At 53.9% G+C, this 24,088-nt stretch overlaps 6 protein-coding genes across 6 annotated transcripts; 4 read left to right on the top strand and 2 right to left on the bottom strand.

Annotated features, from left to right (window-relative positions):
• Window positions 1-957, top strand: LOC130611468 (mas-related G-protein coupled receptor member H-like). Its single transcript, XM_057432220.1, has one exon. It carries the CDS (start codon window positions 23-25, stop codon window positions 935-937), a length of 915 nt encoding a protein of 304 aa, XP_057288203.1. The 5' UTR covers window positions 1-22; the 3' UTR covers window positions 938-957.
• A 2,103-nt stretch (window positions 958-3,060) lies between these two features.
• LOC130611459 (mas-related G-protein coupled receptor member H-like) lies at window positions 3,061-5,248 on the bottom strand. Its single transcript, XM_057432211.1, has 2 exons — window positions 5,177-5,248; window positions 3,061-4,499 (listed from the first exon to the last, which is right to left on the bottom strand). Exon 2 carries the CDS (start codon window positions 4,459-4,461, stop codon window positions 3,508-3,510), a length of 954 nt encoding a protein of 317 aa, XP_057288194.1. The 5' UTR covers window positions 4,462-4,499; window positions 5,177-5,248; the 3' UTR covers window positions 3,061-3,507.
• A 4,212-nt stretch (window positions 5,249-9,460) lies between these two features.
• On the top strand, window positions 9,461-11,596 carry LOC130611464 (proto-oncogene Mas-like). The gene is made up of 2 exons (XM_057432216.1): window positions 9,461-9,594; window positions 10,437-11,596. Exons 1-2 carry the CDS (start codon window positions 9,522-9,524, stop codon window positions 11,414-11,416), a joined length of 1,053 nt encoding a protein of 350 aa, XP_057288199.1. The 5' UTR covers window positions 9,461-9,521; the 3' UTR covers window positions 11,417-11,596.
• Window positions 11,597-14,429: 2,833 nt separating this feature from the next.
• On the top strand, window positions 14,430-15,471 carry LOC130611470 (proto-oncogene Mas-like). The gene has a single exon (XM_057432222.1). It carries the CDS (start codon window positions 14,495-14,497, stop codon window positions 15,458-15,460), a length of 966 nt encoding a protein of 321 aa, XP_057288205.1. The 5' UTR covers window positions 14,430-14,494; the 3' UTR covers window positions 15,461-15,471.
• A 3,341-nt stretch (window positions 15,472-18,812) lies between these two features.
• Window positions 18,813-19,713, bottom strand: LOC130611462 (mas-related G-protein coupled receptor member X1-like). The gene has a single exon (XM_057432214.1). It carries the CDS (start codon window positions 19,711-19,713, stop codon window positions 18,829-18,831), a length of 885 nt encoding a protein of 294 aa, XP_057288197.1. The 3' UTR covers window positions 18,813-18,828.
• Window positions 19,714-23,027: 3,314 nt separating this feature from the next.
• LOC130611461 (mas-related G-protein coupled receptor member X1-like) lies at window positions 23,028-23,917 on the top strand. The gene has a single exon (XM_057432213.1). The coding sequence runs from the start codon at window positions 23,028-23,030 to the stop codon at window positions 23,910-23,912; it is 885 nt and encodes a 294-aa protein (XP_057288196.1). The 3' UTR covers window positions 23,913-23,917.
• Window positions 23,918-24,088: the final 171 nt, after the last annotated feature.

Raw genomic sequence — 24,088 nt, 5'->3', positions numbered from 1 at the left:
GAATCACATCCCACCTCCTGCCATGGAGCTGAACCAGACATTCCCATCCCCATCACCCGTGCTGGAGACTGATGGAGAGAACCCATGCAGGATAGACATCACCGATGTGGCTATGGACACTGTCACACTGCTCATCTGCCTCTGTGGGCTGGTGGGGAATGGGGCTGTGCTCTGGCTCCTTGGCTTCTGCATCAGCAGGAACCCAATCACCACCTACATCCTCAACCTGGCCGTGGCCGACTTCACCTTCCTCCTCTTCATGGTCACCTCAGTCCTTCTCTACATGATGGAGAACATCTTCTGCTCCACTGTGGTGGCTCTGGTGTACCAGAGGCCACTTTTCCTGCTCTCGCTGTTGTCCTACAACATGGGCCTGTATCTCCTGATGGCCATCAGCATCGAGAGGTGCTCGTCCATCCTCTGTCCGCTCTGGTACCGCTGCCACCGCCCTCAGCGCTTGTCAGCCCTGGTGTGTGTCCTGCTCTGGGCCCTCTCCATCACTGTCATTGCTGCAGTGACATCTCTGTGCCTCTTGCATGAGGATGATCACTGCCGCGTGGCTCTCATCTCCATGTACGTCCTCAACTTCCTCATCTTTGCCCCACCCATGGTCGCTTCCAATGTGATCCTCTTCATCAAGGTCCAGTGTGGCTCCCAGCAGCGCCAACCCAAGCGGCTCTACATCGTTATCTTCCTCACCGTCCTCTTCTTTCTCATCTTCGGGGTTCCCCTCAGCGTCTGGAACTTCCTGCTGCAGTTTGGCTTCGCGGCTGTGCCTTCCCAGGCTGTTTTCCTGCTCGCCTGCATCAACAGCAGCATCAACCCCTTCATCTACTTCCTGGTGGGGAGCTGCCGGAGGCGCTGCTCCGTGGTGCCCCTGCAGGTCGCCTTCCGGAGGGTCTTCGAGGAGGCGGGGATCACCACGATCTCCCCTTAAGAGCCACTGTGCTTGTGCCGGCTGTGTTGAGACCCCCCCGCTTCATGCTCAGTGCTGACCCTTGGTCCTGGCTGTGCCTGCAGGCTGCCTTCCTGTAGTGTTGCGATGCAGCCCATCCCTGGTCCCAGTCCTGTCTCCAGCCCATCCCATGGTACCCCTGTACCCACCCTCATCCCATGCCCAACCCCATCCATAGACTGTCCCATGTTATGCCTGCTACGTCCCTATTCCATCCTTGTTCTCATTGCCATTCCCATCCCTAACCCCATTCCTATTCCATTTCCATCACAGTCCCTCCTTTATTTTCATCCCATCCCCATGCCACCTCCATCCATATTCCTATTCCAGCCTCATGCTATCCCCACTCCCTCCCATTCTCACCCACATCACACCCCTATCCTATCTCCATCCTCATTCCCACCCCATACTCACCCACATCTCATCCCTATCCCATCCCCATCCCCAAACCCATTCCTATCCCACCTTTAATCTCACTCCATCCCCATGCCACTCCCATTCACATTCCTATCCCAGCCTCATCCCATTCCTATCCCATTCTCACATCCCTATTCCATCCCCATCCATATTCCTATCCTAAACTCATTCCATCCCCATTCTCACATCCCTATTCCATCCCCATCCATATTCCTATCCTGAACTCATCCCATCCCCATTCTCACATCCCTATTCCATCCCCATCCATATTCCTATCCTAAACTCATTCCATCCCCATTCTCATCCCATCCCATCCTTGTCCACACCCCATCCCCATTCCCACCCAATCCCTACCCTCTCTCATCCCTATCCCCATTCCTATTCCATCCCCATCCCATTTCATTCCTATCCGCATTCCTACCCTATCCCTATCCCCATTCCCATCCCATCCCGGTCCCCTCCCTCCCGCTCCCGCTCCAAGGCCGCGTCCCGCCGGACTCTGCTGCCCTCCAGCGACGGGACGGGCGCGATCCAGCCCGGGGCAAGCGGCCCCGGGGCTCGGCGGGGCTGCAGCGGGCGCTGCCTCCGCTCCCGGCCCTGCTCCTCCCCAATAAACGCCGCTGGCTCCATCGCAGCCTCTCGTTCCTCTGCGGGTACCGGGAGGGAGAGCCCGGGGTGGGGGGACAACAACTCTCTTTGTGGGGCGTACCTCGGAAACAGGCTTCCCCAAACCCCGTGGGGTGGCCCGGGGAAAGCAGCCCATGGGGGGACACCGGAGTGCAGGGGACGATCCGGGGCCAGGGGGGAGAGGGAGATGGTGGTGGTGGTGGGGTGCACGGAGGGATGGGATTTGGGGAGGATGGTGGGAAAATGTGGGGCTTGGGAAGGATGATGGAAAGGTGTGGGATGGGGGGGCTCTGGTGGGATGGGGGGGCGCTGGTGGGATGTGTGTGTGGGGCTGGTGGGATGTGGGGGGGGACTGGTGGGAAGCTATGGGATCTGGGGACCTGGCTGTGTGTCCAGGAGGTGATGGGGTTCCCTGCTCATCAGGACAGGAGGGACCAGCCTCAAATATGACATTGGGACAGTGTGGGATGAGGCTACACCGGGCAGGTCTGCAGGGGAGCCCCAGGGTGGGCAACATCCCTTCCTCCTGCCTCCGTGACAGCACTGGGGGAAACCGAGCCCCGGCTTGTTCCAGCTCCAGCACCATCACTCTGCACACCCACACCTCTCCCATCACTGTGATGGAGCCTTAGCGGAGGCAAAGCCGCAGGGAGGTGGGTGATACTCCCTGGAGCCCATAGTGACCAACAGATGTGGCACCCTGCTCCTGGAGGGTGGTGGCTGGGCTGAGGACCACAGACTACCCTTCCCTTTGCTGGCCTGATCTGGAGGAAAGCTCCAGCCTGCCGAGGGCATGGGAGAGGAAGTATTCCATAAGGAAGAGTCTTGGCTCACAAAATAAATATGTATCTATATATATTTGAGGAGATATTTGCAGTGACAGTAATAAAACAGCCCGAGGGCACCACCAAACCCCTGCGCCCCTCCTTCCCGCGCCAGCTGTGCTCCTGCAGTCCCACTTGTGGGCAGTTGGTGTCATTTTTGCCCTGGTGATCACAAGGCGTGTGCGCACATTCCCCCTCCGCCTCTACCCTCATCCGGCCGGCAGCAGGAGCCCGGAGAAGGCAGGATGCTGTTTATTGGTGTCAGGCACAGGGGGGCACCGGCAGAAGGGAGGTACCAGCGGGACGGAGGGTGGTAGGACCTCAGCAGAGCATGGTGAGGAGCATTGGTACCCCCCGTGGTGAAGGTAGGATGGGGAGATGCACTTAGGACACCAAACAGTTTCTACCCCCACAAAGTACATGAGTCAGAGTTACCCGAAGGCAGGGCTCATCCCAAAAAGCAGGGGATTTTCAGGAACATGGTCCTCTAGGGCGCATTTGCCATGAAAGTGATGGAAGGGAGGAGGAAAGGGATGCACCCTGCAGAGCATCCCTCCACACACTGACCTTGGTGATGCCCTCCTCTTCTGCACGATGGCATGCTGCCGACATCTATCAGTCTGGTTGCTCTAGGAAAGCCTCAGCTACTGTCCCAGGGGCCCAAAGCAGGGTGCTGGGATGGCTTCAATAGGCGGAGGCCAGTGTGTTCATTGTTGTGTCCCTGCTGAAGTCAATGTTGTCTTCTGGCTCCCCAAAGACCCTCCGGAAGGCGACCTGCAGGGGCACCACGGAGCAGCGCCTCCGGCAGCTCCCCACCAGGAAGTAGATGAAGGGGTTGATGCTGCTGTTGATGCAGGCGAGCAGGAAAACAGCCTGGGAAGGCACAGCCGCGAAGCCAAACTGCAGCAGGAAGTTCCAGACGCTGAGGGGAACCCCGAAGATGAGAAAGAAGAGGACGGTGAGGAAGATAACGATGTAGAGCCGCTTGGGTTGGCGCTGCTGGGAGCCACACTGGACCTTGATGAAGAGGATCACATTGGAAGCGACCATGGGTGGGGCAAAGATGAGGAAGTTGAGGACGTACATGGAGATGAGAGCCACGCGGCAGTGATCATCCTCATGCAAGAGGCACAGAGATGTCACTGCAGCAATGACAGTGATGGAGAGGGCCCAGAGCAGGACACACACCAGGGCTGACAAGCGCTGAGGGCGGTGGCAGCGGTACCAGAGCGGACAGAGGATGGACGAGCACCTCTCGATGCTGATGGCCATCAGGAGATACAGGCCCATGTTGTAGGACAACAGCGAGAGCAGGAAAAGTGGCCTCTGATATGTTAAGGTCTCAAAACTAAAGCAGAAGATGTTCTCCATCATGTAGAGGAGGACTGAGGTGACCATGAAGAGGAGGAAGGTGAAGTTGGCCACGGCCAGGTTGAGGATGTAGGTGGTGATTGGGTTCCTGCTGATGCGGAAGCCGAGGAACCAGAGCACAGCCCCATTCCCCACCAGCCCACAGAGGCAGATGAGCAGCGTGACAGTGTCCATAGCCACATCGGTGATGTCTATCCTGCATGGGTTCTCTCCATCAGTCTCCAGCACAGGGGGTGCAGGAGGTAGGGATATGGCATTCGCCTCCATGGATTGATGCTGGGCAGGAGGTGGGACGTGGTCCCTGGCTGCAGTCAGAATGGATGGAGTGTTAATCAGAGAATCATGGAATCAACCAGGCTGGAAAAGACCTTTAAGATCATCAACCCCAGCCCTGCCAAGGCCACTCCTGACCCATGGCACTGAGGGCCTTCTCTATAGGGTTTGTGCACACTTGCAGGGCCGGTGCCTGCAGCCCTGCCCTGAGCAACCTGTTCCAATGCCTGAGCACCCTCTGGGGCAGGAATTGTTCCTCAGCTCCATCTAAACCTGCCCTGGTGCAGCTTGAGGCCGTTTCCTCTTGTCCCATCCCTTGTTCCTTGGGAGCAGAGCCCAGCCCCTCCTGGCTCCATCCTCCTGGCAGGCACTTGGAGGCAGCCATCAGGTCCCCCCGAGACTTAATGGGTTGGAGGAGCTGGGGCTGAACTGTGTGGTCCATCAGGAGCTCCCTGCGCCGGGAATTCATCAGTGGAGGGCACATGGGATGTGCTGGGGAGTGGAAGGGTGGATATTTTGCAACAGGAGAGGGAGATGGGACGAAGAGGAAGGTTCAGCAGGAGATGCAGAAGGAAAGCCCAAACAGCAGGGACAGGACTTGGGGAGAGCAGTGCCAGTCTCCAGGAGAGGGTGGGATGAACATGGCTGGTGGCAGTGGATGCTGGAGGAAAGGAAGGTGAGGTAGGGATGGAGAAAGATTGCACTTAACTGTTAGCTTTGGAGAAGCAGCAGGCAGGGGCTTTCCATCAGATCAAGGCCGGTGTCTTGGCATCTCATCCTCAGGATCCATCCCCTGAAGTGGGTCCTCCCGGGGCAGCAGCATATAGAATAACGTCCCCTGGTCCCGGTGTGCCCCTCGGCAGATCCCCAGCCACAGTGGGGTCGTGGGGGAGCTGGGAATGGTTTTGTAACTGCGGCTACGTCAGAGCTGGCCTTCCTCGTTCTTATTTATCTCGGGTTTTTTTCACCACAAAGGAAGTGACTTTTGCCAGCAGCTCCACAACCAGGACTTTGTGAATGGCTCCTCATTTCCTCCTGATTAGAAACACTCCCCCTCAGGACAAGCACTTGCTCCCTGCCTGTCCTCCCTGTCCTGGCAGGCTCCTGCCATTCCTCATTCCTCCTCTGCCTGTTGCAGGGCTCCCCAAGACTGGGGGTCGTCACCCATCCAGCAGTAGAGTGTGACGCTGGTGATGCTGGTGACACTGGTGTCGCTTTTGGTACTGGTGATGTTGCTGATGCTGGTGACACTGCTGGTGCTTTTGGTACTGGTGATGTTGCTGATGCTGGTGACACTGCTGGTGCTTTTGGTTCTGGTGATGCTGATGATGCCGGTGATGCTTTCGGTGCTGGTGATGCTGGTGACACTGCTGATGCTAGTGGTGCTGGCAGAGCAGCTGGATGCTTCTCAGAAGCAACTCCCCTTCTGGTAAAAGCATGAGAATCATCGCCAAAGCTTCATCTGGGCCCAAGGGAACACACCTTCAAACCAGAGCCAAGACTTTGTGTTTCTGACCAGTCTAATGCAGGCTCTACCAGCCCAGCTGGAGGACAACACACAGCTGCTTTTCAGTCAGCTTACAACAATATGAACACCTATAGCCCAGATTAATTATTGCTCCTGCTCCTCAGTAATGCCGTGAAAGCTGTTGGAGGGCAGATTTCATGGAATCACGGACTGGTTTGTGTCTGAAGGGACCTTAAAGCTCATCCAGTTCCAACCCCCTGCCCTGGGCAGGGACACCTTCCACTAGAGCAGCCTGGATGTTGTTAAACAGGGCTGAGCAGAGCATCCTTGGAGTTACTGGGCTGGATGTGTTTGTTGTCCCTTGGGCAGGTCCAAGGGGACCAGGAGCTCCATGCAGTCACTGCACAGCCTGCCAAGGGTTTATTGCTGTAGCCAATATGTTTTGCATCATTAACAACCTTGCTGTGATGATTAAAAAGACAACTGTGTGGGTTGTAGAATGAAGCTCTTGGTTGCCTCAGCTGTGGAAGAGCTTCTCCAACGGGATTCACTGCTCCAAGGAGCGCCCTGCATCTCCCACTCCATGGTGCCCTTGCAACTGGGAGGTGCTTCTGGCTTCTGCCCCAGCTGCCTGGCTGATACCAGCCTTTGGCTGCTCTAAAACATACATTTTAAATGCACCTAAAAATACATCTAAAAAAATCTAAAAAATCATCTAAAAAATCTAAAAAATAATCTAAAACATCTAAAAAATCATCTAAAAATAATCTAAAACCCATACATCTACAACATTTTAGTGCCTAAAACTGACTCCCGAAGACCCTGGGTTTTTCCCATTAGCAATTCCAGTCTCACCATTTTTGCTAAGGGCAGAGTTGTCTCCAAGGGTTCATATCAAAACCACTTCAAATCGAAGTCCCTTCCTTCAGTGAGGCTGTATGAGAAAAGCAGACCCTATCACCCATGTTTCGTGCATGGGCAGAGCCCATCACTGAGTCACCAGCCCTGGAATGCTGGTGGGACCTGCAGGATCCCCCCCACTCCCATCTCCTCCAGCATCCTCCATCTGAACTCTCCAGCCTCATCCCAGCTTCCTGAGCCAGGCAAACCCAACATGGTCCCCACAGCCACCCCCATTAGCCTCTGATGGGGCTACTTCCCAGCTGCAGAGTCAGAAGGGAAAGAGCATCTTTATTGCAGCACTCCTGGGCTTTGGACCTGGGGTGGAATGGATGGGGCCATCCTGGAAACAGGCGCATGCATACGTGCATCTGCATCAGCAGCACCCAGAGGATTTGTGACTGAAACCTCCTATTCATGGTCACCTCTGCAAGATTCCTGCTGTGGGGAACACCAAAATAAAAGCAGAACCATGTCTGGGCAACTTTCAGGAGGAAAAAAACACCTTAGAAGTGGGAGGGTTTGGGATGCTGTCACACCACTCATGGCTGTGGATGCTGCAATGGGTCTCCCTTCCCTGGGAGGAGGAGGATGATGGATGGTGAAGCACATCCTGCAGCTGCAGAAGCTGTGAGGTACCACTCTGCAGGCCTGTGCCAATTTGCACTGTCTGTAGATGGATGAAGAAAGCTTTCCCTCTGTCCCATGGAATTCCAGCTGACCAGAAGCTTTGGGAGCAACAGAGAGATGGAGCTGCAGTGCTGCTGCGTTGCATTTAACACAGCCTGTTATCAGAGCAAGGCATTTTTAGTTATTCCTTATACTGCTTTAGCATAAAAAAGCTACTTTTGGCTTGATTGCAGAGGCTGAAAGAAGAAGCCCCTCAGCAAGTCAGGTTCAGAGCTGACAGGGTGTATTCCCCATTGCCCCACAGTGGGAGACTATTCCCAGCCCATTCCTCCAGCAGGGCTTCCCAGAGGATGCTGCACTGGGATGCTGGGAGCGTGCCGAGGGGGAATTTGGAGCGTGCTGGTCCAAAGGACTTGTTGTTGGAAGAACACCTGGGACAAAGGGAGGGAGATGAGGAGATGGCAGTGGTGATTGCAGAGCTCCCTTGGCATCGCTGCTCACTGGGACACTTGGAAGCTCAGCACTAAGACACTTGTTTTAGTTAAACAACCCCGGGTGGAAGGATTGCCCTTTGTTACCAGCCATATATTGTTGTTACTAGCCTGTTTTGTTCTCATTTCTTATAAATATAATGTCAGGGTGGGTTGGGAGAAGATGTTCCTGTCGGGAAGTGAGGGCCTTCTCTTGGGCCATCCGCAGCGTGAGCCGCAGGCGGAGGAATGCTGATTAATGAAGCTCAGTTCACACATATGTTCCTGTGGTTTGGCAGTCCCTCCATCTGGCCCTGGATACGGCAGAGATGGTAAAAGACCAATATCCAATTCTGCTTCCTGCCTTCTTTTTAACTCCTTCCAATATTTGTTTGGGATCACAGTGGTCATAAGGGGAATATGAAGATGTTGCAAGGGCTGGAGCAGCTCTGCTCTGGAGCCAGGGTGAGAGAGCTGGGCTGGGGCAGCCTGGACAAGAGAAGGCTCCTGAAGGGGAGACCTGAGAGCAGCTCCAGTGCCTGAAGGGGCTGCAGGAAACCTGGAGAGGGGCTTGGGACAAGGGCCTGTAGGGACAGGCCAAGGGGAATGGCTTGAACCTGTCAGAGGGGAGACTGAGATGAGCTCTTAGGCAGAAGCTCTTCCCTGTGAGGGTGCTGAGGCGCTGGCACAGGGTGCCCAGAGAAGCTGTGGCTGCCCCATCCCTGGCAGTGTTCAAGGCCAGGTTGGACACAGGGGCTTGGAGCAAGCTGCTCTAGTGGAAAGGGTCCCTGCCCGTGACAGGGGTTGGAGCTGAAGGAGCTTTAAGGTCCCTTCAACCCAAACGGTTCCATGATTCTATGGGGCATAGACACAGCAGACAGGGAAGCAGGACAGAGACCACACAATGAGCAAAGTTCACCTCCCAGGACTCACGCTGCATCCCTGCAGCCTCAGCACTGTGAGACGTGAGGATGGGGCATGGAGCAGCCAGCACCAGTGAGGGGCAGGTCCAGTGGTGTGTGTCATCCCTGGGATGCAGTGGCTGGTTGCATCTCTCCATCCCTCTTCCCTCTTGCCCAGCCCCATGGCATGGGGTGATGGAGGCGTCCACTCAGCTCTTGCAGACAGGGAAGTGACACCCAGCATCATCTCCCTGGGGCTGATGGTGGCTTCTTTGTGACAGCGAAATGTGCACGTTCACATGGATGGGAACTGTGACACATCAGGGGTGTTGCTGATGGGCTCAGAAGAGGAGAACAAGAAGGAAAACAACACAACAGCAGGTTTGCAAACAGGAAGCATTTGAAGCAACCAGCCCATGGGTCTGCAACGCCCGTCCTGTGAGCGTGGGTCTTTGGCAATCTGCTTCCGCTGCTCTCACAAGTGATGCCCAAGCCCTGGCACATCTGCATCCCTTCAGCGACCACCCCTCAGCAGAAGCCGTGGTCCCAGGCCCCATTTGGAGCTGAGGAAGAGCCGTGGTGCCAGAGCCCACACGCAAACTGCTGGAGGAACCTCATCACCTTGTTCCTGGTGGCCAGATCTCACCTGGGATGGTTTTGGCATAGCAGCTGTGGAAAGGTTTCATGTGCAAGTCTGACGCAGAGGACTGCAGCTCTGGAAACCAAGCTGTGCAAGGATTCTGCCCTCCCCTGCCTGGTGAGAGGGGTCTGGGACTCACCTCCAATCCTGCCTCTGTCCTCTTCATTCTTCCCATCTGTCTCCTCAGCTGTTTCCAGCCCTTCAAGGCCAAATGGCTCCACATGCCTCTTGTTCCTCCCTCCACTCCTCTTCCAAGTCTGTCTGCTGTCCCCCTGGGCCAAGCTTTCCCCTCCTATCCCTATTTTTCTTCTCCTCTCCTCTCCTCTCTCCTCTCCTCTCCTCTCCTCTCCTCTCCTCTCCTCTCCTCTCCTCTCCTCTCCTCTCCTCTCCTCTCCTCTCCTCTCCTCTCCTCTCCTCTCCTCTCCTCTCCTCTCCTCTCCTCTCCTCTCCTCTCCTCTCCTCTCCTCTCCTCCCTTCCCCTTCTCTTCCCTTCCCTTCCCCTTCTCTTCTCTTCCCCTTCTCTTCCCTTCCCCTTCTCTTCCCTTCCCCTTCTCTTCTCTTCCCTTCCCCTTCTCTTCTCTTCTCTTCTTTTCTCTTCCTCTTCTCTTCTCTTCTCTTCTCTTCTCTTCTCTTCTCTTCTCTTCTCTTCTCTTCTCTTCTCTTCTCTTCTCTTCTCTTCTCTTCTCTTCTCTTCTCTTCTCTTCTCTTCTCTTCCCCTTCCCTTCCCTTCCCTTCCCCACTCCACTCCACTCCACTCCACTCCACTCCACTCCACTCCACTCCACTCCACTCCACTCCACTCCACTCCACTCTCCTCTCACTGCTCAGTTCTTAAGCTCTCTGGCTAGCAGATGCTGTAGCTTGTGAGGGATTGCAGAAACCAGGATTACCAGAGGACATTCCAAGTACTGGTGACCTGAAAGCCACTGATTGTGCCTTCATCTCTTGCCTTTCCCCAGGCGAGCACAAGAAGAGGAAGATGAACCGACATCCCAACGGCACGATCCATGACTCGCATATGGTGTCCCCAGCACCCACAGAGAGCCTGGTCTATGAGGCTGAACACAACGGGACCCGGTGCTTTGCAGAGCACATTCCCGAACTCGTCACTGGGAGCATCACCCTGCTCATCTGCCTGTGTGGGCTGGTGGGGAACGGAGCCATCCTCTGGCTCCTTGGCTTCCGCATCAGGAGGAGCCCCTTCACCGCCTACCTCCTGAACCTGGCCGTGGCTGACTCCTGCTTTCTCCTCTTCACATCGGCTTTCCTTGTGGTCTATCACATGCCCATGCTCAGCTGCTCCCAGCCAGCGCTCCTGGGGGTGCTGCAGCTGTTTCACTCCATGGTCCTGCTCACGTACGGCACCAGCCTCTACCTCCTCACTGCCATCAGCGTGGAGAGGTGTATGGGTGTCCTCTGGCCCTTCTGGTGCCGAGGCCACCGCCCGGAGCCCCTCTCTGCTGCAATGTGTATCCTGCTGTGGGCCCTCTCCTGTGTGCTTGCGGGGCTGGTGCACTTCGTGTGTGACCCGGATCATTCCCAGCACTGCTGGACGGTTCTCGGGCTCTTGTGCTGCCTCAATTTCTGCCTTTTCACTCCCTTTATGGTTCTTTCCAACGTGATCCTCTTCGTCAAGCTCAGACGCAGCTCTTGGCAACACCACCCAGGAAGGCTGTACGCGGTCATCTTCCTCACCGTTCTCTTCTTCCTCCTCTTTGGCATCCCACTCAGTGTCCAGATCTTCCTCAACTTCTTTGTGTATATTAACTTCGTCTTTGAGGTCTGCCTCTTGCTGGCCTCTTTTAACAGCAGCATCAATCCCGTTATTTACGTCCTGGTTGGGAGCTATGGGAAGTTCACGTTCAGGGGATCTTTCAGAGTGGCTCTTCAGAGGGTCTTTGAAGATAAGGCAGATTCCCAAGAGGTGGGACCCCTGTGATGGAAATCGCTGCCTAAACCCCTGTGGCTGAGACTGGAGAGGGGTGGCCCTGCCTTTGCAGCCCATGACAGCACCCCATGGCCTGGCTGGGTGAGCAGGACCAGCAGCGGACAGTGGTGTCCCTCAGGACATGGCCATGGGCAGGGCTGGTTCCCAGCTCAAACTCGGTTTTAAGTTATTTAAATAAAGGTGTCTTTTGGGTAACTTACTGGAGACTGCGGTTTCTTCCTTGATGGCTCCATGGGGAGCTTGTTCTCAAAATCATGGATGTGACCATCCCCTCACGCTGCCCATTAGGCGTTGTACATGCATGATACATGCTGAAACGATGTGGTCCAGGAGGTCCTGCCTTATCCATTTTCCTGCTCTCCAGGGTTAGCGCAGCCATGCTCCTGGGCCTCAATCTGCATCTTGTCTGCTTCCCACATAGGAAGTCCCAACTCTTCCTGCCTCTATCTGCTCCTGGGACCTTGATGCCTGATACTAAAGCACCAAACACTCACTACTCTGATCCTCAAAAGCCTCCAGACCACAGGAGGTGATGGTGAAGGGACAGAAAGGATGCTCTCAGCTCCCTCTGTCTTTCTGTCCTCCTGTGGCAGAGTCTGACAGAGAAAACCCATCTCAGCCTGGCTAATGGAGCTGGAAGCATCACTCAACACGCAAACCTCTACCCTTCCAAGGGGGTTTAGGTGGGGGAGCAGGGACAGGCAAAGAGGCAAGTGCTGCTGGGGGTGGGCACTCTGGGTTGGACAGAGGATGGACAGCCAGCCAGTGTCTGAGGGCTGCTGGCAAGTGCAGTTCTGTGCCGTGGATGGAGAAGCCCATGGAGCAAACCACCAGGGCAGAGGCAAGAAAAGAGGCAGACAGAGAAGGATGGCTCTCGTGTGTGATGGCTGGAGGAGACTGAGCTCTGCCTGCCAGATGGTGTTATTGGCTTTCCCAGCACACAGAAACAACTGCTACCAGAGCCATAGCATTTACAGGCTGTAGGTGCCTTTGGTCACACACAAGCCTGACCCCAAAACAAGCAAACAGCCCGTGTCTGTAAATCATGTGCTGGAAATCGCTCTCAGGATGTTACCCTCAAAAGCAGAAGCTGAGAAACCCTGTCTGATTCTGCTCTTTTCTCGAGCACATGGGTAGATGTTGATGTACCTTGACCTACAGGAAACCTGGAAAGGGGCTTTGGACAAGGGCCTGCAGGGACAGGCCAAGGGGAATGGCTTGAACCTGCCCGAGGGGAGACTGAGCTGAGCTCTGAGGCAGAAGCTCTTCCCTGGGAGGGTGCTGAGGCGCTGGCACAGGGTGCCCAGAGAAGCTGTGGCTGCCCCATCCCTGGCAGTGCTCAAGGCCAGGTTGGACACAGGGGCTTGGAGCAAGCTGCTCCAGTGGAAGGGGTCCCTGCCTGTGGCCGGGGTTGGAGCTGGAGGAGCTTTAAGCTCCCTTCCAGCACAAACCATTCCATGGTTCTCTGTTTCTCTGATTCTCTTCTCATGGCCTGTTTGCACTTGAAAGCATTGGCATTGCAAGATGTGAGATTCTCCAGCTGGGGACACAAGCACAGCATCACCAAGCGAGAGAGGAGGTGGCTTTGGTCCTGCAGTCCCCACATGTGCCAGTTCCCAGCAGGAGCATCCCTGCTCCCAGATGCAACAGGAGCTGTTTGCGTTTGTCCTGCACCACAGTCAGCCTGGGTAGGAGCCATCTCACCTCCCTTCAGCTCTCTGCAAATTTCATGGGCCTGTCTGAGGCACTGTAGAAGAAACTCAGATGAAACCCATAACTTTTAGATGGTTAAAACCAAGTGAGCAGCTCTGATTCACCTCTCCTTAGGAAACCCCAGATTTTCCTGGAATCCTGATCCATCTTTTCTTTGCCGCTTGGTGCTCTTGGAAATGGTGCATTTGAAGGTCAAGTATTGCAGTGAAATTGTGGTGTATGGGTTTCAAACCCAGATCTGAATCAGAAATAGAGGTTTTGCTGCAACTCCCAGCTTGTAGCACTGGGTCCTAAAGATATCCGCCTGGAATGGGAGGAGGAGGAAAGTTCATTCCGTCCAAAGAGAGGAGTATTTTGGGACTGGGGTTGCTTTAAAATGAAATAAAAGAGGAACATGACACCATCAACAATCAGCTCTTCCCATAGGTCTGATTTCTGAGAGTCCTTTTAGTCATTTCCTGTGCGAGGAAGAGTGTATAGCCAGAACCCTGCTCCTGTCAAACACAATGAAATAGCCCCCTCTTTACAGGAGCCCTTGACCTGCTTGGCTGTCAGCAAGCTGCTTTGTGAAAGGAGCTGAGAACGACCCCTTGCTGGAGGCTGCACAGGCTCACCAAGGCTTCGGTCCAGCTTTCCAAGTGCTAATTCCAGGAAACCTCATGAAGCATCACAGAGGCAGGAGGTGGTGAGCAGAGGTGATGGGCGTCTGCTCCAGGCTACCAGAGGAGACAAGGTCAGACCTTTCTGGGTGGTATTTTCCAGCTTAATTTAGCGCCTCCCCTCACTGGTGTTGAACCTGTTGGTCAATACTGGGGAATGGTGGTCTGTGGGGTATGGAGACCCATGGGAAAAGGTGGTAGGGGAGCAGTGAAATGAGTGTCCCACTGAAGGAACCCAGCAGCTTGGTAACGTCAGCTATAATATTAGATACCTGAGAATCCCTATCAGATCCACCCTGTAAATAACTTGATCTTTGACATAGAATCCCAGCACGGCTTAGGTTGGAAGGGACTTTAAGGATCATCTATTTCCAACCACCTGCACAGGCACCTCCAAGGACAATCCTTTTATCTTATTATTTCTCTCCTCCAGATCTGTTTCATTAAAAGCTGGGAAGGAGGCATCTCCCTCTATACATGCTTTTTGTGCCAGGTATGTCAACCCCATCTCCCCACATCCTGTCTTCCACCTCTCCTGTCCCTCATTTCTCTCTGTGCTCCTCCATGTAGAAGCTGGGGCATGGCTGCAAAGATCTGAAAGCCTATTGTGAGAGACAATAGAGGTTCTAAGGTGTCTCTGCTTCATCTCATCCCTGCAGCTGCGTGAGGAGGAAGGAGAAGCAGCAGAGGTTTTGCAATGAGCACATCACTCCCTGCCGTGGAAGGAGCCAGCCCTGCTTGCTGGAGCCAGCCAGTGTGGAACAGGAGTTGGCATCACCAGCTCTTGATGCATGGGGACACTCACTACAACTGGACCAACTGGGAACCTGGTCACTGGAGCAAAGTCCCTGCCACACTGCTCATCTGCCTTTGTGGGCTGCTGGGGAACGCGGCTGTGCTCTGGTTCTTCACTTCCCATGTCCGCAGGAACCCCATCACCATCTACGTTCTCAACCTGGCCTTGGCTGACTTCACCTTCCTCCTCTCCATCACCACTGCCCTTGGGGTACTTTATGGCCCGGAGACCCTTTGCCACAGGCTGGGCTCACGGGACGTGACAACTGTGTTGAACATCACCATTCTCTTCTCTTTCACCGCCAGCGTCTTCCTCCTGACAGCCTTCAGTGCCGTGGCAGCTCTGTCTGTCCTCCCCATGGCCCACTGCCACTGCTCCCAGTGCTTGCCAGTGCTTGTGTGTGCCCTGTTCTGGGCCCTCTCCTTTCTTCTCGCCCTGACCCTCTTCTTCTGCCCTGCAGCACTCATTGCCTTCATCCTCAGCTACCTCTTATCACTACTTACCCTGGTTTTATCTGGTTTAACCCTGCTTGCCAGGGTCTTGTGCTGTTCATGGCAGCATCCTCCAGGGAAGCTCTGTGCTGTGGTCCTGCTTGCTGTCGTCTTCTTCCCCTTCTTCACAGCTGATTTTGAGTATTGGCTTTTGCTAAGGCTGTTTGATTTTTCAGTCTTTGTCTTCGATGCCTCTCTGCCCTTGGCCTGTGTGAACAGCAGCATCAACCCTGCTATTTACTTCTTGGCTGGGAGCTGCACAAGGAAGTTCACACTCTCTGTGAGGGTTGCTTTCAAGAGGGCTTTTGGAGATGTAGCAGAGCCCCAGAACAAAGGTGAAACTCCCAGAGCAAACACAGTGGAACCAGCTGTTTAAACCTCTGCAACCCCCCCCCCCCCCCCCCCCCCCCCGGAGAAGATGCTCCAGGGATGGAGAGAAGGAATATGGGCCAGAACAGGATTAGCTGCAGCATGACAAAGTGTGCTGGGTGGCATGGGAGAGAACACTGAACAAAGTGACGAAATACCTATGCTCTGAAGGCAGGCTGAGACAGTTGGGCTGGGTCAGCCTGGACAAGAGAAAGCTCCTTAAGAGGAGACCTTAGAGCAGCTCCAGTGCCTGAAGGGGCTGCAGGAAACCTGGAGAGGGGCTTGGGACAAGGGATGTAGGGACAGGCCAAGGGGAATGGCTTGAACCTGCCCGAGGGGAGACTGAGATGAGCTCTGAGGCAGAAGCTCTTCCCTGTGAGGGTGCTGAGGCGCTGGCACAGGGTGCCCAGAGAAGCTGTGGCTGCCCCATCCCTGGCAGTGTTCAAGGCCAGGTTGGACACAGGGGCTTGGAGCAAGCTGCTCCAGTGGAAGGTGTCCCTGCCCGTGGTCGGGGTTGGAGCTGGATGAGCTTTAAGCTCCCTTCCAACCCAAACCAGTCTGGGATGATTCAAAACTTTTGCTCTGAATCTGTCCTATTCAACAGGTCTGAGCTTTCCCCATCTCAAAAGCGATCTTGCTCAAACAGAGCCCTGGAAGCTCTTCCCTCCTGCTCGTGGGGGTGTTTTTGGTGTGTCTGCTTAACAGAGCAGCTTGAGGTGGATCAGAATGCTTGGCAGAGCAAAGCAGAACAATTCCAGGGCAAACCCTTGTGTCTGCATCTCCAGACATGTGTGAAGAGCGTGTGAAGATTTCACATCCAGCGTCATTACCAGGCAAGCAGGCATGTGGTTGGGATTGCCCCTGGAAGGCTTTCCCCGAAATGCTTCTGCTGCAGATGGAGTTTTGTCTGCACATGATGTGGGTTCTTGACTGGAACTGCCTCTTGGGGCTCTTCCTGCTTTACTCTGGGCTGTCGGGATGGGTTGGCTTGAGCAAACAGCATTTCGCAACCGTGACCCGAGGTCTGTATCCACTTCTGGTGTGCCTGTTCCTCATCTAGAAAAGCAAAAGGAGTAGGGTTAAAATGAAACAACCCCAAAAGCAATGGAGGCTCTGTAAAGACTCGGTTTTCCATGTGAAAGAGGATACAGGGAGAGGGAAAGAAAACAGTGGATTGCTGTTGAGGCAGTGAGGACTGAACCCCTCTAGCTTGGCTCAAGAACTCCCCGGGTAAAAGGGGTCATGTCGGCACTTTCTCTTCTTCTATCTCTCCCTTTCTCTGCTTCCCTCTCCTCTCTGTGTCTGCCAGTCCTTGCTATCAGGGAGCTGGAGGATACACCAGCTCTCATTTGCTTCTGAGCTGTGTTGCTCCCTGGCATGACTCCTCACCAGTCTGCATTAACTTCAGTAGGGAGCACAAGGTTGGGAAGATGCAGTAGGCAGGGAAAGGTGAAGGGAGAAAGGGCATGAGCAGAGCAGAGCTATGGATGCTGTGGTCTCTGGGAGCTGGGATGGTGACAGAAGGTTCTCTGCCCTTTGGCTTGTTCCTCAGAGCAACAGGTCACTGGAGTGGCTGGAATGGAAATCAATCACTTGGTGCAGTACAGGCACAGAGCCAAGATAACTAAAGCCATCAAATTCTGGTAGAACTAAGAAGCTCAGATGGGAGGCGGCCTGGGTGATGAAGCAGGCAAGGCTGATCCCAGGAAGCAGGAAAAGTCCCTGTGAGGATCATGGTCCTGCACTTGCCCTGGGAGACATCCTGTGGATGATGGGAGCTTTTGCTGGCCAGGTTGTAACTCAGAAAGTTTTTACACACCAAAGGACTATAAAATGGGAGAGGGAGAAAAAGCCCTCAACTACAAAAGATTCCTGCCCTGTTCCGGAAAACAACACTTAATAAATGCGTCTTAGATGTTTGATCTCATCATGTAGCTTCACGATCAGACCCCGAGTTGTGATCAGATGCTCGGTATGATCAGAACCCCTCTCCTGCCATCTAGAGGCAACAGCGCCGGGCGTGGGCTGGATGTGACCCTGCAGCCCCCTGACTCGAGGGTCTGGGTGAGCAGCGGGGCCGAGGGCTTCTGTGCAGGGCAGTTTCTCCTTCTCGTTTGCTTTCTTTGCATCTCTCTCTCGCACTCATTGCTTCTTTGTGTCTTATTTCCCTTCCTACCTCCCCTTTTCCTTCATTTGCACTTTCCTCCCCTCCCCTCCCCTCCTCTCCCCTCCCCTTCCCTTCCTTTTGTTTTTCTTTCTATTCCCTTTCCTTTCCTTTCCTTTCCTTTCCTTTCCTTTCCTTTCCTTTCCTTTCCTTTCCTTTCCTTTCCTTTCCTTTCCTTTCCTTTCCTTTCCTTTCCTTTCCTTTCCTTTCCTTTCCTTTCCTTTCCTTTCCTTTCCTTTCCTTTCCTTTCCTTTCCTTTCCTTTCCTTTCCTTTCCTTTCCTTCCCTTTCCCTTTGCCATTCCCTTTTCCTTTTCCTTACCCTTTTCCCTAGCCATTCCTTCCCTTCCATTCACCTGCTTTCCCTTCCCTTCCCTTGCTTTTCCTTCTCTTCCTTTCCCTTTCCTTCCCTTCCTTTCCCTTTCTTCTTATTTTCTTTCTTTTCCTTGCCTTTCCTTTTGCAGTTCCCTTTCCCCTTCCCTTCCCTTCCCTTCCCTTCCCTTCCCTTCCCTTCCCTTCCCTTCTATTCCTTTCCTTTTCCTTCCCCTCCTTTCCCTTTCTTCTTTTCTTCCCTTTCCTTCCCTTTCCTTTTGCCATTCCCTATGCCTTTTCCTTCGCCCTTTCCTTCACCTTTCTCCTTGGTTTTCCTTGCCTTGCCTTCAAATCCCTCGCCTTCCCTGGAAATTCCTTTCCCATTCCTTCGTTTTTCCTTTACCTTTCCTTTCCTTCTCTTTCTATTTGCCTTTCCTTTTGCCTTTTCTTTTTGCCTTTTCTTTTTGCCTTTCCTTGATTTTTTCCTTTTTCTTCCTTCCATTCTTTCTCTAACTCTCACTTTTTCTTGGAACTAGATGATCTTAATGTCCTTTCCAACCCTAACTATACTATGATTCTATGATTCCTTCTTTTCCTCTTCATCTCTCTCTCACTCTCCAAATTGCAGTGTTTTCCTGGATCTTATTCTCTCTTTCTCTCAACCTTCATTAAACCCATCCAGGAGCCTCCTTGGCTTCCCCATCTTTGCAGTCCCTTTGCCAGAGCCCTGCCGGCCTGGGACAAGAGACACAGCCAGAGCTCACCCGGGGCCTCTCTCTCACACCTCCCCCAGCCAAAGAGCTCCCCCAAAGCACCACAACACTCGGCTGCTCAGCCAAAGCACACACAGTTTATTTGGTGGGGCCAAGGCCAGGAGCCTCATTGCAACGGGGAGCAGAGCTCAGGCCTCCCCGTCCCCAGCAGGGCCTTGGGCAGTGCTCTGCATGGGGATGCCCTCAGGCACGGGGCTCTCCTCCTTGCTCCTTTCTCTCTCTTCAAACACTCTGCGCAGGGCGACTTGGATGGAGCCTTGGAAGCGGCGCTGCCGGCAGCTCCCCACCAGGAAGTAAATGACTGGGTTGATGCTGCTGTTCAGCAGAGCCAGCACCAGAGTCACCGTTTCAGGAAATAGAAAACCATAATATAAAAGATTAAAGAAAGAATTTACGCTGAAAGGCATCCCTAAGGCAAAGAAGAAGATGATGTTGAGCACAACAGCAACATAGAGTTTCCCCAGGCGCCGTCTCTGTGAGCCACATCGGAGCCTCGTGACCATGGACACGTTGGAAATCAACATCGTTAATGACAAAATCACGGAACAGACAATGCCCACACTTGCAAAGAGCGTGTAATGTCTTTGACCAAGGAGAGAGCAAACATAATATGACAAAATGAAAAACGCAACGCCGGCCCAGAGCACCCCACTCACGATGCCTGACAAGTGCTTTGGGCGGTGGCAGCGATACCAGATTGGGAAGATGACAGAGACACAGCGCTCCGTGCTGATGGCTGTCAGGAGACCCAGGCTGCTGAGGACTAACAAGTGGCTCAGTAATTCAACTGCATCTAAGAAATCATTGTAGAAAGGAAGAAAAGAACCCAAACCATAACAAATTATTGTCAAGTTGAAAAGCCCCAATATGAGCAGAAAATACAAGAGGAGCAGAGAGCAGTCAGCAACAGCCAGATTTAGGATGTAGACAGTGAAAGGATTCTGCCTCAACCGAAAGCCCAGAAACCACAAGACTATCCCATTCCCCACCATTCCAAACACACAGATCACCATGAGGAAACCTAACAAGGTCATAAATCTGCCCGATGCATATAAACATTCATAATTTCCCGCATTGCTCCAATTCCCATCATGTGTGTAATTCAGAGAGAGGTCTGTTCTGTTGGTCTCCTCCATAGCAAATGACCCTGCTCTGGGCAGCCTCCTTCTCCCTCTGCCACCACCTCCTAGGAGACACAAGCAATGAGAAGGCAATGAGGGCCATCGGCGTTCCCCGCTCTCCCCATCTCTCCCCACAGCCCCCCGCCAGCCCCAGGCTGCTCCAGGAAGGACCCGTCCCCCGGCGTGCCCAGCACAGGCTCCCAGCCCTGCAGGCCTGGCCCTGCCCAGGAGCCATCTCCCACCTGCCCGTGCCCACTCTCCTACCTCCTGCTGCTCCTGCCAACAGCGCTGCTGCACGAGCTCCAGCACAGGGGCCTCCAGCCTCGGCAGCACAAAGCCTCTGGGGATGCTTCCGTGGCCACCCCGCTCTGCTCTGCCGTCTTCCTCGTGCCTGGGGAGCAGAGCTTTGCCCACACATCACGGCCCGTGCTCAGCAGACACCCCTCACAATCTGCCCACATCGCTCACAGCTTCCCCTCACATGGCCCAAGGGGGGAGATCTTGTCAGCAGGAGCTGGGCACGTCACCCCCTTCCTCTCCTGCCCCTGGCTTATCACCGGGAGGGGCTGATCTGTTATGATCCCATGAGAAAGGATCTCAGATTCCATAAAGCATCCACTGAAACATCATTTTCTGCATCCAGAACTCACATGAAGGTGGGCATGGGTCAGATAATCTTGTGTCCCTTCAGCAAGGGGTATGGTGGGGAAGAGATTTGGCAGGGCAAGGGCAAGGCAGAAAGATGAGAGTGAGCGAGGTGAGCCAGGGAGCAGCAACAATGGGGATGAACGAGCAGAAACCCCTCAGAAGTCACTGGCACTCTCATGGCCTCAACACTGCTTCTTCTTCCCATCCTCCCTGACGTGCGGAACCACCCCTGCTCATGCCCATCCCTCCCTCTGCTCCCCCAGGCCTGATCCTGAACATCGGATCCCAAGGGAATCCCTTCAGCAGAAGCAGACAATGAGGCTGAGCATGTCCTTGCGTCAACTTGCCATGAGAAATCACCATCCTCAGATAGAGAACATCACGGGGGCTTTGCCCACTGCCTCTAATCAAAACCCTGATGTGCTTGTGTCTCCTATGAGATTACACTTTGTGAGCTACGTAGTGCTGCAAATGTGCTTTTATCTCCAAGGGGTTCCTGTCACACGATCTCATCCCTTAGCCTCACAGAGAACGGCATTTTCATGGCTTATTTTTTCTCCATCTTTCATGTGTTTTCCAGCTTTTAAAGACCATTTTCTGGGAGTTACAGCCTGTGCTCGTCATCCCCAGGGCTGGAGACCTCCAAGGTTATCCCTTGATTTCATGTGGTGAACGCATGGTAATGAACAAGGTCCACAGTCTAGGCAGAGCTCCCGCCTGGAGCTGCGGGAGTTAGGGCTTAGAGGTAGACTTGAACCAGGGCTAGCCCACAGGCTGAAGGTCCACCCATGAGAGGGGACGGAGACAGGGCTTCAGGCAGGTACAAGTCCTGCGTAGCCCACTCAAAGCCTGGTTGTGTAGGCCTGGAGCAAGGGGCAGGGGATGAATCAGTGGGTCAGAGCAAAGAAGGCCTGCTGTGGCCTTCAGGGCCCTGGAAGAGAATCAGAGTGCTGCACATGGACAGTTCAGTGCTGTTCAGTCATGCTTCATGAGATGAGGTCCCTTTATCCCCGTTCCCTACAGTTTTGGGAATATAACATGTCAGCTCCTGGTTGTCCTACGATGACAGCATGCGCTTTTATTTCTTCACCTCCGCTGTGAAAAGCATTTCCCTTTACTGATTTCCTCTATGGTTTTGCAGAATCAGATGTCCCCCAAGTATTATGCTCCATGCTTTGACACATTAAAGCAAAGCCTTTACGTCCTGGTGATGTCTCCCAGAAGAAAGATGGAAGAAGTCTTCGAGCACCAGTTTCTGTCATTAGAGACAACAAGCGGAGCCCTCATGCTGCTGCGTGTCTGCAGCTCATTGATCTGCCAGCGTTGATGGCCCCTGGCTCGTCTTTCCCACTCTCACCTTTCTGCCATGCGCCATCCCTGGGAACGGTTTTTGTACGTTCATTCCTGAGTTAAAATCCCACCTTTCCCCATGTTAGTTCCTCCAGGAGTGAGTGATCCACGGAACACCCAGCCTGAGCAGTCCCAGGCCCGTGCCGCACTCTGCATCTGCCGTGGCCATGGAGAGACCTTCTTGGCTGATGGCAAGGGAGGAGCCTGCAGGCAGCTCACCCTGCGTGTGCTTGCCTGTATCTGAGACTGCTGCCACAGCTCTCACGTGAGCATCCTTTTTGCTTGGCAGTAGAAAGAGCTGACTTCTTCTTTCTGGAACCCCCGTAACAGCTCTAACACCCAGAATGGGATAACATTCCATGGACAGGATATGGCTGTTTGATGGTGTAAGATCCTGGGTTACCGATACCTGAAAGCTCATGAGTTTACCTTACCCATGCCCTCACTTCTTGAGAGTTCAGGATGTAGAAAATACTCTTTCAGTGGGTGTTTTATGGAATCTGAGATCCTTTCTCATGGGATCATAACAGATCAGCCCCTCCCGGTGATAAGCCAGGGGCAGGAGAGGAAGGGGGTGACGTGCCCAGCTCCTGCTGACAAGATCTCCCCCTTGGGCCATGTGAGGGGAAGCTGTGAGCGATGTGGGCAGATTGTGAGGGGTGTCTGCTGAGCACGGGCCGTGATGTGTGGGCAAAGCTCTGCTCCCCAGGCACGAGGAAGACGGCAGAGCAGAGCGGGGTGGCCACGGAAGCATCCCCAGAGGCTTTGTGCTGCCGAGGCTGGAGGCCCCTGTGCTGGAGCTCGTGCAGCAGCGCTGTTGGCAGGAGCAGCAGGAGGTAGGAGAGTGGGCACGGGCAGGTGGGAGATGGCTCCTGGGCAGGGCCAGGCCTGCAGGGCTGGGAGCCTGTGCTGGGCACGCCGGGGGACGGGTCCTTCCTGGAGCAGCCTGGGGCTGGCGGGGGGCTGTGGGGAGAGATGGGGAGAGCGGGGAACGCCGATGGCCCTCATTGCCTTCTCATTGCTTGTGTCTCCTAGGAGGTGGTGGCAGAGGGAGAAGGAGGCTGCCCAGAGCAGGGTCATTTGCTATGGAGGAGACCAACAGAACAGACCTCTCTCTGAATTACACACATGATGGGAATTGGAGCAATGCGGGAAATTATGAATGTTTATATGCATCGGGCAGATTTATGACCTTGTTAGGTTTCCTCATGGTGATCTGTGTGTTTGGAATGGTGGGGAATGGGATAGTCTTGTGGTTTCTGGGCTTTCGGTTGAGGCAGAATCCTTTCACTGTCTACATCCTAAATCTGGCTGTTGCTGACTGCTCTCTGCTCCTCTTGTATTTTCTGCTCATATTGGGGCTTTTCAACTTGACAATAATTTGTTATGGTTTGGGTTCTTTTCTTCCTTTCTACAATGATTTCTTAGATGCAGTTGAATTACTGAGCCACTTGTTAGTCCTCAGCAGCCTGGGTCTCCTGACAGCCATCAGCACGGAGCGCTGTGTCTCTGTCATCTTCCCAATCTGGTATCGCTGCCACCGCCCAAAGCACTTGTCAGGCATCGTGAGTGGGGTGCTCTGGGCCGGCGTTGCGTTTTTCATTTTGTCATATTATGTTTGCTCTCTCCTTGGTCAAAGACATAACACGCTCTTTGCAAGTGTGGGCATTGTCTGTTCCGTGATTTTGTCATTAACGATGTTGATTTCCAACGTGTCCATGGTCACGAGGCTCCGATGTGGCTCACAGAGACGGCGCCTGGGGAAACTCTATGTTGCTGTTGTGCTCAACATCATCTTCTTCTTTGCCTTAGGGATGCCTTTCAGCGTAAATTCTTTCTTTAATCTTTTATATTATGGTATTCTATTACCTGAAACGGTGACTCTGGTGCTGGCTCTGCTGAACAGCAGCATCAACCCAGTCATTTACTTCCTGGTGGGGAGCTGCCGGCAGCGCCGCTTCCAAGGCTCCATCCAAGTCGCCCTGCGCAGAGTGTTTGAAGAGAGAGAAAGGAGCAAGGAGGAGAGCCCCGTGCCTGAGGGCATCCCCATGGAGAGCACTGCCCAAGGCCCTGCTGGGGACGGGGAGGCCTGAGCTCTGCTCCCTGTTGCAATCACCCTGTCATGAAGGGGAACATAGCTGAGAGTTGACTCCCTCTCAGGGCTGAGGGACATAACAAAGGATGCCGTTTGCCACAGTGTGTTGGGTGGAGTACATACGTTTATGTTCATAGTGACTGTTTGTCAGAAAGAGACAGGAAGCAGAGGGGT

Source organism: Pezoporus wallicus, unplaced genomic scaffold, assembly GCF_028554395.1.
Source record: "Pezoporus wallicus isolate ANWC-B61680 ecotype Strahan unplaced genomic scaffold, APGP_CSIRO_Pwel_v1 contig_10797, whole genome shotgun sequence".
In the NCBI taxonomy this organism is placed as follows: domain Eukaryota; kingdom Metazoa; phylum Chordata; class Aves; order Psittaciformes; family Psittacidae; genus Pezoporus; species Pezoporus wallicus.
This window is presented reverse-complemented; position numbering and strand designations above follow the sequence as displayed.